A 17,068-nucleotide genomic window follows, 5' to 3' on the forward strand; every position below is an offset into this window, starting at 1 on the left:
TAAATATGTGCAGTTCTTCTAAACATATTTCCATATTTGTCATGTTATACAAAAAAATCAGATCAAAAGGGAAAAACACAAGAAAGAAAAAAAAAACAAGCAAAAAACAACAGCAGCAGCAGAAGAAGTAAAAATATTATGCTTCAGTCCCATAGTTTTCTCTCTAGATGCAGATGGCTCTGTCCATCACAAGTCAATTGGATTTCCTTGAATCACCTCATTGTTGAAAAGAGTCAAGTCTATCACGATAGATCATCACATAATCTTGTTACCTTGTACAATGTTCTCTCGGTTCTAATTACTTCACATAGCATCAGTTCATGTAAGTCTTTATAGGCCTTTCTGAAATCGCCTGTTCATTATTTCTTACAGAACAATAATATTCCATTACATTCACATATCATAATTTATTCAGCCATTCTCTAACTGATGGATATCCACTCAATTTCCAGTTTCTTGCCACTACAAAAAGAACCGCTACAAGTACAAAAATGTACTTGTGGGTCCTTTTCCCTCTCTTTGAGATACAGTCCCAATAGAAACACTCTGGATCAAAGGGTATGCATAGTTTTTATAGCCCTCCAAACTTTTAAAATAAAACTAGTTTGGAAAGTAGATAACAGACCTTTATAACCAGGTTCATGCTTATAACCTTTCCAATTTGTCAGTACCTTACAGAACTTGGATTCCTCCAGTATTATAGCCTTTGTGAATTCTTACTTTCATTCCAAAATGACACACTTGTGGAGAATGTTAGCAGAGTACTCAATGTATAAAGGCAAAAAAGAGATCATTAAAATCATTCCTTCTCTTTATTATCTCAGGGAACACTAATCAAGCTATTTTTCCCCCTCTAGCTTACCCAAGGTCACTAGACTTTTAAAATATGTGAGTCTTGCTGTAGGAAAATTCAGTATATGGAAATTTGAACTTACAAAACAAATAGATTAAGGGCTTCACAACATTACCTTTATTGAAAAGTTTTTTGCTCAAAATTTTAATAGGATATACTGAAGAATTCCTTTAAATAGCAAACTTGCTTTTTAATATTTAATGTATGATTTGAATATAAGCTCTATCATTTATTGTATCATTTAGATGTATCTATATAAAAATGTACTTAATAAAAAATTTCATATGGTTTCTACCCAATTTTAGCCTTGCCTATTGTCTTATGTTTCTGGTTAGTGCTTTGTAAAGAAGTCTTTTTTTCATTATCTCAAGATTATATTTAAGTTCTAATGAAGACGAAGATTAGTGAATGTAGGAACCTTGATTGTACATGCTGATTTTAATAGCAAATATATTTACATAATGTCATTGAATCCTGTTGATTTTATTCTTTTTTTCCACATAGCTATTTATTTTTAGGTTTCCAAAAGTCTCGTCTAGTCTGGTTTTTGAAACACTGGATACATTTCAAAAGATGACTTCTTTTTGACTCAGTCAGCTTTCATCTTAGTTCAGATCCTTATCATCTCTCACCTAGAATATTACAACTTTCTAATTGCTTGCCTTTATACCTAAACTTTCTCCCCACTATAAACTGTCTTTCATACCACTGCCAAATTGCTTTCCTTTAAGTACACATCTGATCAGGTCACCTCTCTACTCAATCCAAGGATCAATTCTAAGGACTTTTTGTTGCCTTTACAATCAGCTGTCAACTTCTCTGTTTACTTTTAAAGTTCTTCATGACTTGGCTCCAACCTATCTTTCCAGCTTGATAGAATATTACTTCCATCTTACATTCTGCAAACCAGCCAAACTGACCTTATTTCTGTCCTACAAGCACAGTCCTCCATCTCCCATCTTTTCCTCTTTGTATGAATCCCATACTTGGAATATACTCCTTCCTCACCTCCATCATGTAGATTGCCTCTCCCTTCAAGACAATACTCAAGGGCCACCTTCTACATGAAGCATCTCCTGATACCTTTTTCTTCCTAAACTGCATTGTATTTAACTACTTGTTTTTATTTGCATTTATTTTCTTTATATTTATTCAATGTATACATACATATATATATACTGGCTTTCTCTTCCATTAGAATGTAAACACGTTTTGAGCAGAGATAATTTTCTTCTTTGTATTTGTATGCCTAGAACCTAGCATAGGGCTTTAAGCTCAGTAGATCCATTGTAAATGCTTGTTAGTAGTCAACTGATTGATTGACTCTCTTTTTGTTTACAGAGCAAAGAGATAGAAGTGAACTGTTACACTGTGAAGATACATACCAGTGCAAGGTAAATCTATATTTAGAAAAAAACTTTTTCTAGTGACATACTTGCTACAAAGAGAAAGAACAGGTCTTCTGATGCATTCTTTAAAAGCAGAGTGCATTTTACCTCATATAATAGATATTTGTGAGTAAGTTTATAATGTCACAGTAGGCCTGTGTACATTAAAGCATTTTGTGTATTGGTTTTGGAAATAATTTAACAAATGAAGCAGGGGGAATCATCTTTCTCTTGTTTTCTTGATGATCTAAGATACTTCTAGATCACTTCAAATTTCCTTTGTTCAAGGGCAGCATGTTATCCAATGGTAACAATTTCTTGGAACTGCCAGCAGTACTTGTTATTGTGTATTACAAGGGTCAAGGATATCCCTATTTTAAAAAATTGATTCTTTTTATTCCTTGTACCAGATCAGTTTTCTATAATGTCCTCATCACTACACACACACACACACACACACACACACACACACACACACACACACATTGAACCTTTCCTTATAACAAAGGAAAGCAGATCATTAAAATTGACTGATAGAATGATGGTGTTTGACATTTTCATTTCTGCTCTTCTTTAGAGTGGATACCAGATGCTTCAGAACATTGCCTTCTTCCCACTCTTCTTTATCCATATCCTTCCTCTCTTATCCTTTTCTTTTTCTTCTCATCTCTCAAATGTAAAATGATGAGTTAAAAGGGAGGATTTTAATTCATGTGTGTATGCGTGATGACTTGTCTTCTTTGGCAGTGAGGAAATTAAAATTATTTTATATCATTTAATAATTTATTCTGTAATTGATCTTATTCTATATTGTTGTTTAATTATTTTTCAGTTGAATCTGAGTCTTTGTGGCACCTTTTGAGGTTTTCTTGACAAAGATGCTAGAATAGTTTACCATTTTCTTCTCCAGCTCATTTTTACAGATGAGGAAACTGAGGCAAACAGGGTTGGATGACTTGCTCAGGCTAGATTTGAACTCAGGGAAGAAGAGTTTTCTGACTCCAGGCCCTGTGCTCTATCTACTATCCTCCTATTGCTGCAACTACCCCTATTCCATCAAGCTATATTTCTTGAGTTAAACTCAGAAATGAAGTTTTCCTTCAGAGTTAATTTAAAAGTATGGTTGGAAGGAAAAGTTGTTATCATATACCTGCGACATCTGCTTGTTGTTTGTAAGCTCAAATCAGCTTAACCTGGTGCCATTCCCTTTTCCCCACCCCAAATATCTTCATCCTTGCTTGTCCTTGTACAGTTAGAGGAGGTTTGATCGCCTCCAAAGAACAAGAAGACTGGATCTCTTAACAAAGATGACAAGAGTTAGATGAATCCCATAAAAACAGTTAGCATTTCTTAATTGTCAGAGAGGGGTGTGATTCGCTAATGCCAGTCCACAAATTTAGAATCCTTTACATATGTAAACCATATCCAAGTTTAAGATAGAAAGCAGAGGGTAGTGAATTCTTGATGAGGAGGAAGAAGATGCAGACTGGTTCTTTGGAGGGATCACTGCACAGACTAAAGGTCCATTCAAAGAATCTTAAGGCCTTAGGAGAGGAGGGAATGTATGTGGCTCTAGAAATGTCAACCACTGAAGACAATAGCAGAATAGAATTCTTAGGCCAAGCTCAGCTGCAGAAATGACCCATTAATAGTGAAGTGGCAGTGACTGAGGGATGCCTGAATGATTAGGGAAATCCTAAGGCAGAGTGAACTTTTTAGACAGGAATTTCTAAACCATGCTCAGCTCCTGAAACAAGACTTCTGAAGAGGAGGAATAAGTGAACAAGGCTAAGTTCCTGGAATTATCAGAGAAAGTTGGAGGCCAGGCAAGTACAAGATGAGGAGGAATAAAAGAGATAGCCATTATGGTAGTTAGGTGGAATAGTGGGTAATAATACTGGACTTGGACTCAGGAAGATCTGGGTTCATATCCTGTCTCAAACACTTATTAGCTGTGTAACTCTGGGCAAGTTATAGTTTGCTCACCAACAAAATGGAGGTAATTATAATGCCTACCTCCAAGAGTTGTTAAGAGGATCAGATGAGTTGATATAAATGCTTTGCAAACCTTAAAGTGGTAATAACTATTGTTATTACTACTAATAATATTGTTAGTATGTGAAAGAGCAGTTCTAGATCTTGTCTTTCTATAAGTTATATAAATTAAACAGATGATGGGGAAAGGGACTTTGAATCTATTAATGCCTATTTCTTGTCTTTCTTTTGGGGAGATAGGAGGAAAGCAGCTCAACTATAAGGTGATATTAAATTCAGAGCAACAGATTTCAAATTGTGATCTGGGGATTCCTGGGAGTCTCCAAGACCATTTGTTGGTGAAGTCAAAACTTCTTTTCATTTCACAATTTTAAGATGTTTCATTTCTAATATGGTAAATACCAATAAGACATAACTCACATAAACAAAAGCTCTGTGCAATCTTTAATAATTTTGAATATAAAGGGATACTGAGATCAAAATATTTGAGACTTTTGGTTCTAGAAGAATTACAAGTCCCAGGAGGAGCCATTGCTCAACAGAGAATAAAGCAGAGCTGTCTTTACTCTTTATGGGCTTGGATGTAAGTCATTTGGGTTTTGTATTTTCTGTTGGATGAAATAAAGGCTGTCCTATATGTAATAGGGTTCTAGATTGTCCCCACCCCAAATACCTTACTACAGGGCAATTCTAGGTAAGAGTAAAACAAGCCAAATTCTGACTTTCTCAGGGAAAATCCTAGATAGATACATGAGCCAAAGAGTTATTTGTGATAGACTTTCCTGACTCCTTGTATAAACCTAGAACTTTAGTTCTGGATTACCAGATCTCATTTTGAGGATTAATTATGATGTAAAAATTATCCCAGGTTCTTGAAAACTATGCCAAACTCTCACAAATTCTACCATGCTAGAAAAGTTTCAGGTTTTCCTGATAATAGACTGCCTACTGTCAGTCTATTGTGGACAGTAGGCAGTCCACAAGGACCAACCTAAATGCAGAGAGGCTGGCCACTATGTCATAAATTCATGAAACAAACAAAGCAATGATATTCAGTTCTATGTGTCCCTGTTTCCCCTTCCACAGTGAAAGTAGCAAGAGTAGGAAGGGTATAGAAAACAAACTAGGTTTTAGACTTATGTATTAGTATCATTTTAAACATTTGTATTCTAGATGTAAAATTTTTGTCCAACAATTGAATAGACCTACTGCTAGAAGAATGGAATCAAGTCAATTTGGACATTTTTGCCAAAAGATCTGAGGAAGTTACAGCTAAATGGAAGGTTGCCTTATGGATTTTCCTTGCAGAGAGACATAAAGGAATTGGCAGAGTTAGTCTCATTGAGTACCCCAAAGCAAAAAGACAAGTAATTTCATGAGATACTTGTCACCTTGAAATGCTCTTGAAGAGTATCAACAATCATCTTGAGAGCTGTGACTTAGATAGCAACATCATTTGAAGAATATGATGTCCCTTAGTCTATAGTTTATCAGTTCCTCTTTAGTCCAGAACCTTGTTGAAGAAGGAAGAAAGGGGCCACAGGAAGTAAGCTGAACTAGCAGCTGCAACAAAGGAGGACTGCCTTGCAAAGAGGAGAGAAGGGCCCACATAGCATGACATCTTCTCCTTACTAGGGCCCACCACTAACTGCATTTGCTTGTCCTGCTCTGTAAATGATGAGTTAGCAGTGATGAAAACAGGGTTGGATTTGGAGTCAGGATTTCAAATCTAGCCTCAGAGGAACTCTGTCTACCTTAAGTTTGCTCATCTGTAAAATGAGGGTAATAATAATCCTTTTTTCATAGGATTGCTAGGAGGATGAAGTGAGATGACAAGCAAAGTACCTCATTTCTTCTCTCTTTCTTTGGAGTGGGTGATAGCTGCTTTAGAATGTTCTTTCCTTCTTTTTCTGCCCATTTCCCCTGTGTATTTTTTTTTCTTTTCTTATTTTTCTTTCTTTTTCTTCTTCCCACCCTGCCCCTCAAAAAATCAAAAACAGTCCAAAAAAAAATCCAATTGCTGTGTGTGTGTGTGTGTGTGTGTGTGTGTGTGTGTGTGTGTGATAAGGTCTTCCTTGAAGTTTTTCTGGAAAATAAATATATCATTTAGAATAGGAATAGGAAATTCAAAATCCATTATAACACAAACTAATATAACATGGCTATAACATATCCAAATTTAAGACAGAAAATATAGACAACTTATGGAATTTTTGCCATGTTGTTAAACTTGATCATACTCCTCCTGGTCATATCCTCTATAAGTTCAAGTCTTTTGCTACCCATAGAACAGCAAGGCTCCCTGGGTCAAATAAACTACTTCTGTGAACTTTGAAATATGTAATTATTTATGTAATTAAAATAGCTCCAATTTGACATTCAAATAAGACTTTGAAAATGAGAGATGGATAAAGGAAAATATGTGAATACAGGCTATTGTCATGTTCTATGGGAATTTAACCAATATAAAGTAATCACAGCAATTAGGAGGTTAAAAGAGCCCAGAAACTGCTTTAGCCAACAAATACATCATTTTCTTACCAGGCAAAGAGACATGGCAGCCAAGGGCAACAACATTTAGGACAAATTCATTTGTAAAATTTTATGGGAATGGTAAAGGTTATACAAAGTAAATAAATGTGGTGCATCTTTTAGGAGATTGTGGAAGATCTTGATTTTTAAAACTTGATGTTATTTTAGTCTACATTTGTGTAGGGGAATCATAGGATGATAGATTTAGAGCTGATGGGGACCTTAGAATCCATTGGATTTAGCTCTTTTGTTTTATAGTTAAAGAAATTGAGCTTAAATGCCTTATCTAAGGCCTTCCATCATTACAAATCAGTTATTTATCTACATATTATTGGAGAATGGTTTGGAGGTTGTTGTTTGATTAGTTTCCAGTCATGTTATACTCTTCATGATCCCATTTGGAGTTTTCTTGGCAAAGATACTGTAGTGGTTTCTCATTTTCTTCTCCAATTCATTTTATAATGAGGCATCCAAAGTTAAATGATTGTTCAAGGTCACAGAGCTGTAAGTGTTTGAGGCCAGATTTGAACTCAGGAAAAGGAATCTTGCTGACTCCAGGTCAAACACTCCATCTACTGTGCCACCTGCCTACCTGAGTTTGGGGGTAAGGTGAAAGTAAGTGACTGGCCCATGGTTACACTGGGAGTATATATTAGAAGCAGACTTGATCAGAGGTCTACTTAACTAAAGTTGGCCTTCTGTCCATTATACCACACTGCTTCTCAAAACAGAAAAAAGTAGTGGTAGAAAAATAACTTTGTAGAAAGGTTGGCATGAAATCCAGTTAATTCAGATTATCCCAATATCAATTATTGATAAAAAAAAAACTAGATGGGCACAACAAATAGATTTTTAAAAGGGAACTGATCCATTAGCATTTCCATAATTAAATGTTTTTTCATCAGTATTACTAGATTTACTATATTCAGCTAGCAGTATCTTTGTCCCTGAGGTGCTATATTAGAAAATGGAAATAGTACTGAAGTAAAAAAGACAAGAAGAAGAACAGCAGAACCAAGCCAAGTAGTATACAGAGAAAATCTGTGCTGGAGACATTAGAATTTTTCAGCCTTTAAGGGGTGAAGTCCCCATATATCTGAGAAAAGGGATTTAAAAAAAAAGACAATCAAGGGAACCTTTAAATAACAACCCACCTACATATCTGCTTTATCATTTCAATAAAATATATATTAGAAAAATCTGTTTCTGTGATGCTGTTGATGAAACTATGAGAAAGTATATGTAGGCTTTTGCAAATATAAATCACAAAATTGACTACAAATCCAAAAAATACAAAATTCCACTGCATTTATTGTTATTGATAATACTATACTGTCTCCTGCCCTCTCTTTTTTAGTTAGATGTTCTCTTTTTTAGTTAGAGAAGATTAAAGAAGACATTCAGGAGATGTATAATTGGAAAAAGGGTGTTCTGTTCATGTAGCAAGAGTGAAGGGCTTGCAGATGGATAGCACTGGTTTCAGGACATTGGTAGAAGATTTACAGGAGGGGTTTCCTCATATCAGATGGACTTCTTAAGGAGGAGTGAGAGGAGAACATAGATAAGAGCTACACAAGAGGAGAATGTGGATGGGTTATGATTTGAAGGGAGACTATATCAATGACATCTTTTATTTACAGAGGGTTCCTGAAGCCATATTGGGGTTATTTTGGATTTATGTGATATATGATTCTTGAACTACCTGAATATAAACAGAAAAGCATGAGAAAGACCAGAAGTTTGGCTTGGTGCACTGTGTAAGATAAGATCATTAACATGGAGCTGGAAAGACCCTGAAGTCCAACTCCTTCATTTTACAGATGAGGAAATTAATGCCCCCCAATTAAGTGGCCTGCCCAAAATCACTCTGGAAATAAAATTCCAAGCTGAGATTCAAACTCAAATCATATGACAACAGTTTCAGCATTCTAACATGCTACTCCCTACTATACTGGAGAAATTCTTGTGAAACTTATTCTACATAGTATCTTAGTACCGGAGTGTGCTAGTAAATGTTTAACGAACAGCGGAGGAAAAAAACACATACATATGGCACTTTTAAGTATAATCTTTGCTATTAAAATTTTATCTCTCACTTTCTTAAGTCTAGTCGATTGACAGAACAACAAATCAAGACCTAATTTATAGCATTTGCTGATATCCAAGGTATAAGTGGTTACACTGAAAATTTTGCATGGAAGAGCCATGTAAACTGGCTCTAGCACATCTAAAATGGAAGATGGGGAGAATCTGGCTTAGATTATATTTGTTTTCTCCAAAATCTATAAACACTTAAGGTCATCAAGGAAACTGAGGAAAAAGACCATTAAAGAGATATATTTCATTTGTTTAGCCTTTTCTACTACCAGTCACAGATTTAAGCCTATCTTGCCATCATATATAAGCTGTTTTACATTGACTCCAATTAAGAAGATCTCTTAATTAAAAAAACAAAAACAAATCATGTATGGCTTTATCTTGACTTCATAGTGACTTATGCAAATCATCCTTTTTTTTTTTTTTTTGCTCATTTCCATACTTAAAGGTATACATACCTATACATAACCTTAGTGAGATTACAGTGATTATACTGAGATTATTATTAACTTCTCTCACATCTGAGGCAGTCATGCAGATACATAGTTATGCATGGAGTATTTGTCAAATTTTTTTCTTAACCCTCTCCTTTTTTGGTCTTTTACTCTTTCTTATGTCTTTGTGCATTTCCACTTTTCTTTTTCTCTTATGTCTAAGTGATGACAGTTACAGAATAGGTGATTTGTCTAATAGAGTTGAAGTATCTAACCTAGGAGTGTGACAAAAGGCTTGCAAAGCCTTCTGCTTTGAAATACATAGATCAAATAAAATACATGTTGTGGAGTTTTTTCCCCCTTCTGTTTAATTTTGTAAGTCTACTAAGGCTTAAGTATAAGGATTTTATTATGTTCAGTAACACCAATAGTACCAAAATACTAGGGAAAAGGGAGTAAAAGACACATCAGAGAACAAAATAACAAACCACACACTGAGCCCATTATGTTTTGCTTTTATTTCTCCTACTTGTACTCTTTTCTGAATCATTGGGTTTGGTTTGGCTCAGCAGGCCCTACGGTCAAATCAAGTTATAACAATTTAATGGAATAGTAAAGCTATGCCAACAACCCAGAATAAATTGAATATACAATTATAGATGAAAATGAAGTTAACTATATATTTTGTTTCTGTAGAAACCAGAATGCAGTCCCAGAAGCACTCAGGATTTTAATAATGAGAACTCCAGAGGAACAAAAGAGAGGAAGACAGAGGTTTCTAAAAAAACCAAAGGGAATTTATTGAAGGATAAAGGAGTTGTGAATGAAAATCATCAGAAAATTTCAAAGAATAAAAAGTTAACTCCAACTAGGAATAAGCAACCTACTGTTGATCAAATAAATGCCAAAGAACCCCCAAAGATACATATGCAGGATGTCTGTGAGCCTAAGAACTTTATGCCTATAGGAAAGGAGACAAGTAAGTCAATTCCTAAAAAAACTGAGATGAGTGATAGAAAGAACAATACAAGGACACTAGTAACACCCTCTTCAAAAAGAATAACTAGATCTACTGCTCGACAGCAAGATCCTATAATTTTTTCTGACCTTTCAGAAAAGTCTGATATGCTGACCAACTCAGTAACTCCAATGCTGAAAAATCATCTGTGTCACAGTAGTGAAATTTTTTCAGTTTCCAAAGGGACAGGTGCTTGTGAAAATGACACAACTTCACTTACCCTAATGAGTCAAGAACTACTTGGCCAGAGCACAGGTTCAGTGGACAATCAGAAGGAACCTGATATCTTAGAATCAGAAACTAGTGAGCCAGCAGAAGCCATCTCTCTTTCAGGATTCTGCTCTTGTGAAGAAACCAAGTTACCATTGGCCACTGAAGGAAATGATCACACTACTTATGAGAAACCTGTTCCTTGTAAGGTTGGTGACAATAATAGCCCAAGTCTGAACAGTAAGAATGTGACAGTCTGGGAAAAGAGTTTCCTTTCCTTTTTACATAAAAATGTTGACAGTGATAGTGATAATAATGATGTTGGTGATGATGGATGCTATTTTGAGGAGACTTCATTGTCTGAGAAGATGAATTGTTTTGTAAATGATGAAAACCAGAATAATTGTAAAGCAAACTCAGAGCATGAAAAAGAGTCAAGTTCCCAACACTACTTACCTTCTGAAACTCAATCTTTACTCCAGGACAATGTTTTTCAAGCAGGTAGCCTCACAGTGATTTCACAACAGGACTTCATTAACTTATCTGATTCAGACTGTACCATTATTTCTGAGAGGTATGTTATAAATGATGAACAGAATATTAAAATAATTATTTCTGATGTCGACTCTGAGCAGAATCCCTTGGTTAATACAGAGACACCGTCAACACCTGACTTATCAGGGCAAATCAGCGGATGGGGAATCTCTGCCAGTCTTCATAATAATACCACCACTGCACCAAGTTATTTTGTTAATCAGATAGATGAGAAGAGAGAGACAAGTGGGAGAGGAGAGGAGAGTTCAGAAAGAACCTGCACTGAGAGAACTCAAGAGAACCATCAAAAGAGTACTGAATGCACAGAATCATCTTGTGAAAAGGAAGCAGTTGAAATGGAAGTAAAGCAGCCAGAACTTCCAGAGAATGATGTGATTCTAAAAAAAAAAATACAGTCTACTAAGAACATGCATGAGGATTTAAGAGATGCCTCACAGCTCAAGCAAGGGATAGAGAAGACAATTCTTTTTCAATCAGGTAATATTTAAATTATTATTATTTAAACATTAGAGGTTTTCTTAGCTTATCAATCTTTCAGTGAATTCCATACCGTATGTAGTCACCCTGACAAGCTTGAGATACAGCAGTGTCTGCCAGGTCCTTCTCATGGCTAATAGCTAGTAAATATATAATACTTTAGGGTTCTTGAAGCACTTTAAAAATATTATTTCATTTTATCTTCATAGCAGCCCTGGGAGGTCTGTGCTATTGTAATCCCCATTTTATAGATGAGGAAATGAGACAGACACACTTTATTTGTGTCTGTCCAAGGTCACATAGATTCTAACACAGATCTTTCTAATTTTAGATCTGGCTCTTTATCCATTATAGCACCTAGCTTCCTAATGCTGCTACTGCAGCATTTCCAATGACTATCAGAAGAGAGTTGTTGCTATTCGCAGAAATCAGCAATTTCTGTCAGACTTTAACTTTGCTCAAGTAGGCTAACCTAGGATTTCTAAACACATTTCCACAATAGAATATTGTTATCTTATTTTGTTCAGTCACAGAATTACCCAAAGATTCCAGGGACCATTGTATCCATTCCATGCATAAAAAATAAATACTCCCTTCTATACTATACTCCCAAAGTGGTCTCCTTGACAGAGAACATAGAAGCAAAATATGGTCTGAGCAACTTCTGGTCAGTTGTTACTCTCCTATCTATCGAAAGGAAATATTTTTCTCCCACGTATTTCTCCTCAGTATTTTTCTCTCCATGGGAAGTAGTTCTTATTTCTTTAGAACTTCATTTTTAAGAGTTTCTCATCCCTAATGAGTAGATTTCACCCATAATGAAGCACATGCAATACACCTATCTTTTCTCTGAATCCTTTGAAATTTTCTCTCCCAAAATCCATTTGTAGCTTTTTTCTATTCTATTACAAATTCTTCTGTAGAATGGTGACTTTCCCTATACTGTCATTCTATATCATAATTGTTTTAGTGACTATAACTTTAACAGTATAAAAGTTCTTTCAAAGAAATATATTGAAACCCTTACAAAGTGTGATTTTTATCATCTATTAATATAACCAACATTTCTCAAACTATGAAGAATCATACAAAACATTAACACTCCACTTTTTTTGTTTTTCAGACAAGGACAAAACTGACAATGTAAACAAAGAGCAAAACACTGAAAAAAGCCACAAAGAGACAAGAGAAAAAAGCCCAGACACTCATGTGCCTAGAAATTTACAACTGTGTGAAAAAAGTGTTCAGATCAAAAGAAAAAGGCAAGATTTTGAAGAAACTACTGATGATCAAAATCTGAATTCATCCATAAGCACAAATAAGGATTTACAGACTCAATCACAGCAAGAAGATTCACCTGATCCTAAAGCTTCCAAAATTCCAGGTTTATTTTAACTTATTTTTTCCCAAACTTCCTTATTTCTGAAGAGGGTACCATCATTCTTCTAGTGTCCCATTTTGGTAATGTCTCAGTTATCTGCAATTTGTCATTGCTCTGAACTCATATATTTTATCAGTTGCTAAATGTCATTTCTACCTTCATAATTCCTTTTGTATCTGTTCCTATCTCACTACTCACATGGTCACTACTCTAGTTCATGCTCTTATCACCTTTTGCCTGTGCTATTCTAATAGTGTCCTAATTGACATTCCTATCTCAAACTTCCCCCATCTCTAACCCATCTTCTTTACAACTGTCTATGTGATTTTTCTGAGATACAAATTTAACCATATCACTCACCAGCTCAGTGAACTCCAGTGGATCCTTGTTTCCTCAAGAATCAAACATAAAACCTTGTGTTTTATATTTATAGGCCTTCACAACCTGACTTTGATCTATATTTCCAACCTTATTAAATTGTTCTTCTTTCTATACTCTGAAGTTCAGTCAAATTGACTTTCTTTTTGCTCCTCACAGTCAACATCCCATCTCCTACCTTGGTGCATTTGTACAGACTTGTTTTGCATGCCTAAAATATATTTCCTCTTCACCTCCATTTCTTAAAAATCCTTATTTAGAAAAAAAGAAATCCTTATTTCCTTTCAACTTAAGTATCACCTTTTACCTGAAGCCTTTCCAAATTCCATGAGTTTATAATGTCTACAAAATCCCACCCGAGTCAGCTACCTTGTATTTATTTTATGTCCAGTTTGTATATTCTTATTATATGTATACGTGTTATTTCTCCTAAGAGAACATAAAGTTCCTTGAGGGCAGGGATAGATTAATGTTTTTATATGCCTAGAACCTAACACAGTGCTTGTCACATAATAAGTACTTAATATTTGTTGATTAATTCTGAGGAACATATGAGATAATAATAGCTAGCATTTACCCTGTACATTATGGTTTGCAAAGCAGTTTATAAATATTATGTCACTCAATCTTTACAACAACCCTGGGAGATAAGTGCTATTATTATCCCCATTTTACAGATGAGGAAACTGAGGCAGGCAACATTCAAATGACTTGACCAATATAACCCAGCTAGTAAATATCTGAGGCCAGAGTTGAACTCAGGTTTTTATGACTCCAGGTCCAGCTCTCTATGCATTGCAACACCTAGCCATGCTATGATAAAAGTGTTTATATATATGTGTGTGTGTGTGTATATATATATATATATATATATATATATATATATATATATATATATATATATATATATAATATATATATATATATATATAAAACACTAGTACTCAGAGAAATCATTGTTTTGACTATATAGGGTCTATGGATGTGCACCGAGTGTGTCTTTATTGAATCAAGTGATTTTTCTCCATTGTCTTAATGGTCAAGTAATACATCAGTACTTTAGTAGAGTTGTGATCCGTCAATATGGATACTCTCTCCAGCTAGACCTATTGAAGTATTGCCATGATGCCCGTGCCTTCCTCTGTGGTACTATTTTGGCCCAGATCTATGATTTCATTGCTATAAGGAAGCCCCAATGCAGAAGAAACTAAGGCTACCAGTGTAGAACAGCATCTTGTCTGCCACTTATAGTCCTTTAGAATTACTTAGGAATGCTCAAGAGATTAAGTGACTGGCTCTGGGGTCACACAGCCAATATAGATCAAAGGAAGAACTTCTGCCCCATTCTTCTTGATCCCAAGGTCTTCTCTGAAAGTGGAAGATCACAAAACCTTCTAGAGCTTGTGCTTCATTGTCATTGCCTTCTTTATTTTTGGCTCCAACCCATGATGAAGTATCAAAGAAAGACCCATGGTGGAGTTAGTCATAATTATACCTTATAGTTGTAAGCCATTAATGATCTTTACCAACAGCCATTAAAAATAATATTTCATGATATCTAATAGTCACTATGAGTACCATAAAACATTCTCTGTGGTATATTATCAGTTACATAAATATTGTAAAAATTAAAGTTAGACAGTTTGTTTTTCCATTGTCTTTCTCCCTCACACACATCCAGATATTCTATATTTGAACATGTGAAAAAATATGACAGAGATAAAAGGGTAGAGGACTTTTGTGTCTCTAACCACACCCTTTCAAGCTGAGGGCAGAGTTCAGACTTCCACCTTTGCAGAGGAAACACTGCTAAAGTACTTATACTAGGGCAGCTGTGTCAAATCAGAAGATCAAAACACTCATTTTAATTCTTTTTATGTTATATCGAAACTGGAAAGTTTGCTCTACCTCCAGAGAGAAGACTGGTAAATTTGGAGTGAATATTAAAGTATAATTTTCTCTCTTTTTTTCTTTTCTTTCTTTCTTTCTTTTTTTTTTTTTTTGCAATGTGACAATATAGAAATGTTTTACATGATTTCACATATAAAAATTGATATATTTCTTGCCTTTTCAGTGGGTGGGGGAATAGTGGGAGGGAGGGAGAAAATTTGGAATTCAATTTTTTTAAAGCATATGAAAAATAAATACATTTTTAAAAGAGAAAGAATTTAGATAGTTTGAGGTTTTGATTGGTATAAAGAATAGATTCTCTACTGTTACAGGAGAACTTCAGGATTAGCCTGGAACCTGAATTTCTGGTTCTGCTCACAGGAGGACCTCGGGACTAGCCAAAGTCCTGATATTGGATGAGTGAATAGGTGGGACTCAGGAGGATGTTCAAATAGAAGTCCGCTTATTCAAGGAAGCTGTCCACTTTATGTACACTAGGCTTTTACATAACTATAGAGTACTGTGAACCTGCTGACTATAGAATACTATGCATGTGCTAATTATAGAGTACTGCAATGCACTAACTACAGAGTACTGTGAATGCAATGACTACAGAGTACTGCATATATGCTAATTATAGAGTACTGCGCATGTGCTAATTATAGCATCCTGCACATGCACTAATTACACAGGATTGACTACAGAGTATTGTGTATGCACTAACTACAGAGTACTGACTACAGAGTACTGCAATGCACTGACCACAGAGTACTGATTATAGAGTATTGTAAATGAACTAACTACAGAGTACTATGCACGTGCTAATTATAGAGTACTGCACATCCACTAACTACAGAGTACTGTGCATGTGTTAACTACAGAGTACTGACTGCAGAGTACTTACTACAGAGTACTGTGCATGTGTTAACTACAGAGTACTGACTACAGAGTGCTGCAAATGCACTGACTAAAAGGAATGCATATGTGCTACTTATAGAGTACTGTATATGCATTAACTACAGAATATTGACTACAGAGTACTGCGAATGAATGAAATGCATATGTGCTACTTATAGAATACGGCACATGCACTAACTATAAAGTACTGCATGTACACTAACTACAGAGTACTGACTACAGAGTACTGCAGATGCACTGACTATAGAGTACTGTGCAGGTGCTATAATATAGAGGACTGCAATGCATTAACTACTGAGTACTGATTACAGAGTACTGTGAATGCAGTGACTACAGAGTATTACATCTGCTGATTATAGAGTACTGCGCATATGCTAATTATAGTATCCTGCACATGCACTAACTACATAGAATTGACTACAGAGTATTGTGCATGCACTAACTACAGAGTACTGACTACAGAGTACTGCAAATGCACTGACCACAGAGTACTGATTATAGAGTATTGTAAATGAACTAACTACAGAGTACTATGCACGTGCTAATTATAGAGTACTGCACATCCACTAACTACAGAGTACTGTGCATGTGTTAACTACAGAGTACTGACTGCAGAGTACTTACTACAGAGTACTGTGCATGTGTTAACTACAGAGTACTGACTACAGAGTGCTGCAAATGCACTGACTAAAAGGAATGCATATGTGCTACTTATAGAGTACTGTATATGCATTAACTACAGAATATTGACTACAGAGTACTGCGAATGAATGAAATGCATATGTGCTACTTATAGAATACGGCACATGCACTAACTATAAAGTACTGCATGTACACTAACTACAGAGTACTGACTACAGAGTACTGCAGATGCACTGACTATAGAGTACTGTGCAGGTGCTATAATATAGAGGACTGCAATGCATTAACTACTGAGTACTG

At 35.3% G+C, this 17,068-nt stretch overlaps 1 protein-coding gene across 1 annotated transcript in view; it reads left to right on the top strand.

Moving 5' to 3' along the window:
- ANKRD31 (ankyrin repeat domain 31) overlaps positions 1-17,068 on the top strand; it is a 187,962-nt gene that overhangs the window by 74,177 nt on the left and 96,717 nt on the right. The window contains exons 14-15 of the mRNA XM_051971339.1: positions 10,414-11,559; positions 12,683-12,871. Of these exons, the coding sequence (XP_051827299.1) occupies positions 10,414-11,559; positions 12,683-12,871 (1,335 nt within the window). The remainder of the gene's footprint in view (positions 1-10,413; positions 11,560-12,682; positions 12,872-17,068) is intronic.

The sequence above is a fragment of the Antechinus flavipes genome, chromosome 1 (genome assembly GCF_016432865.1).
Source record: "Antechinus flavipes isolate AdamAnt ecotype Samford, QLD, Australia chromosome 1, AdamAnt_v2, whole genome shotgun sequence".
In the NCBI taxonomy this organism is placed as follows: domain Eukaryota; kingdom Metazoa; phylum Chordata; class Mammalia; order Dasyuromorphia; family Dasyuridae; genus Antechinus; species Antechinus flavipes.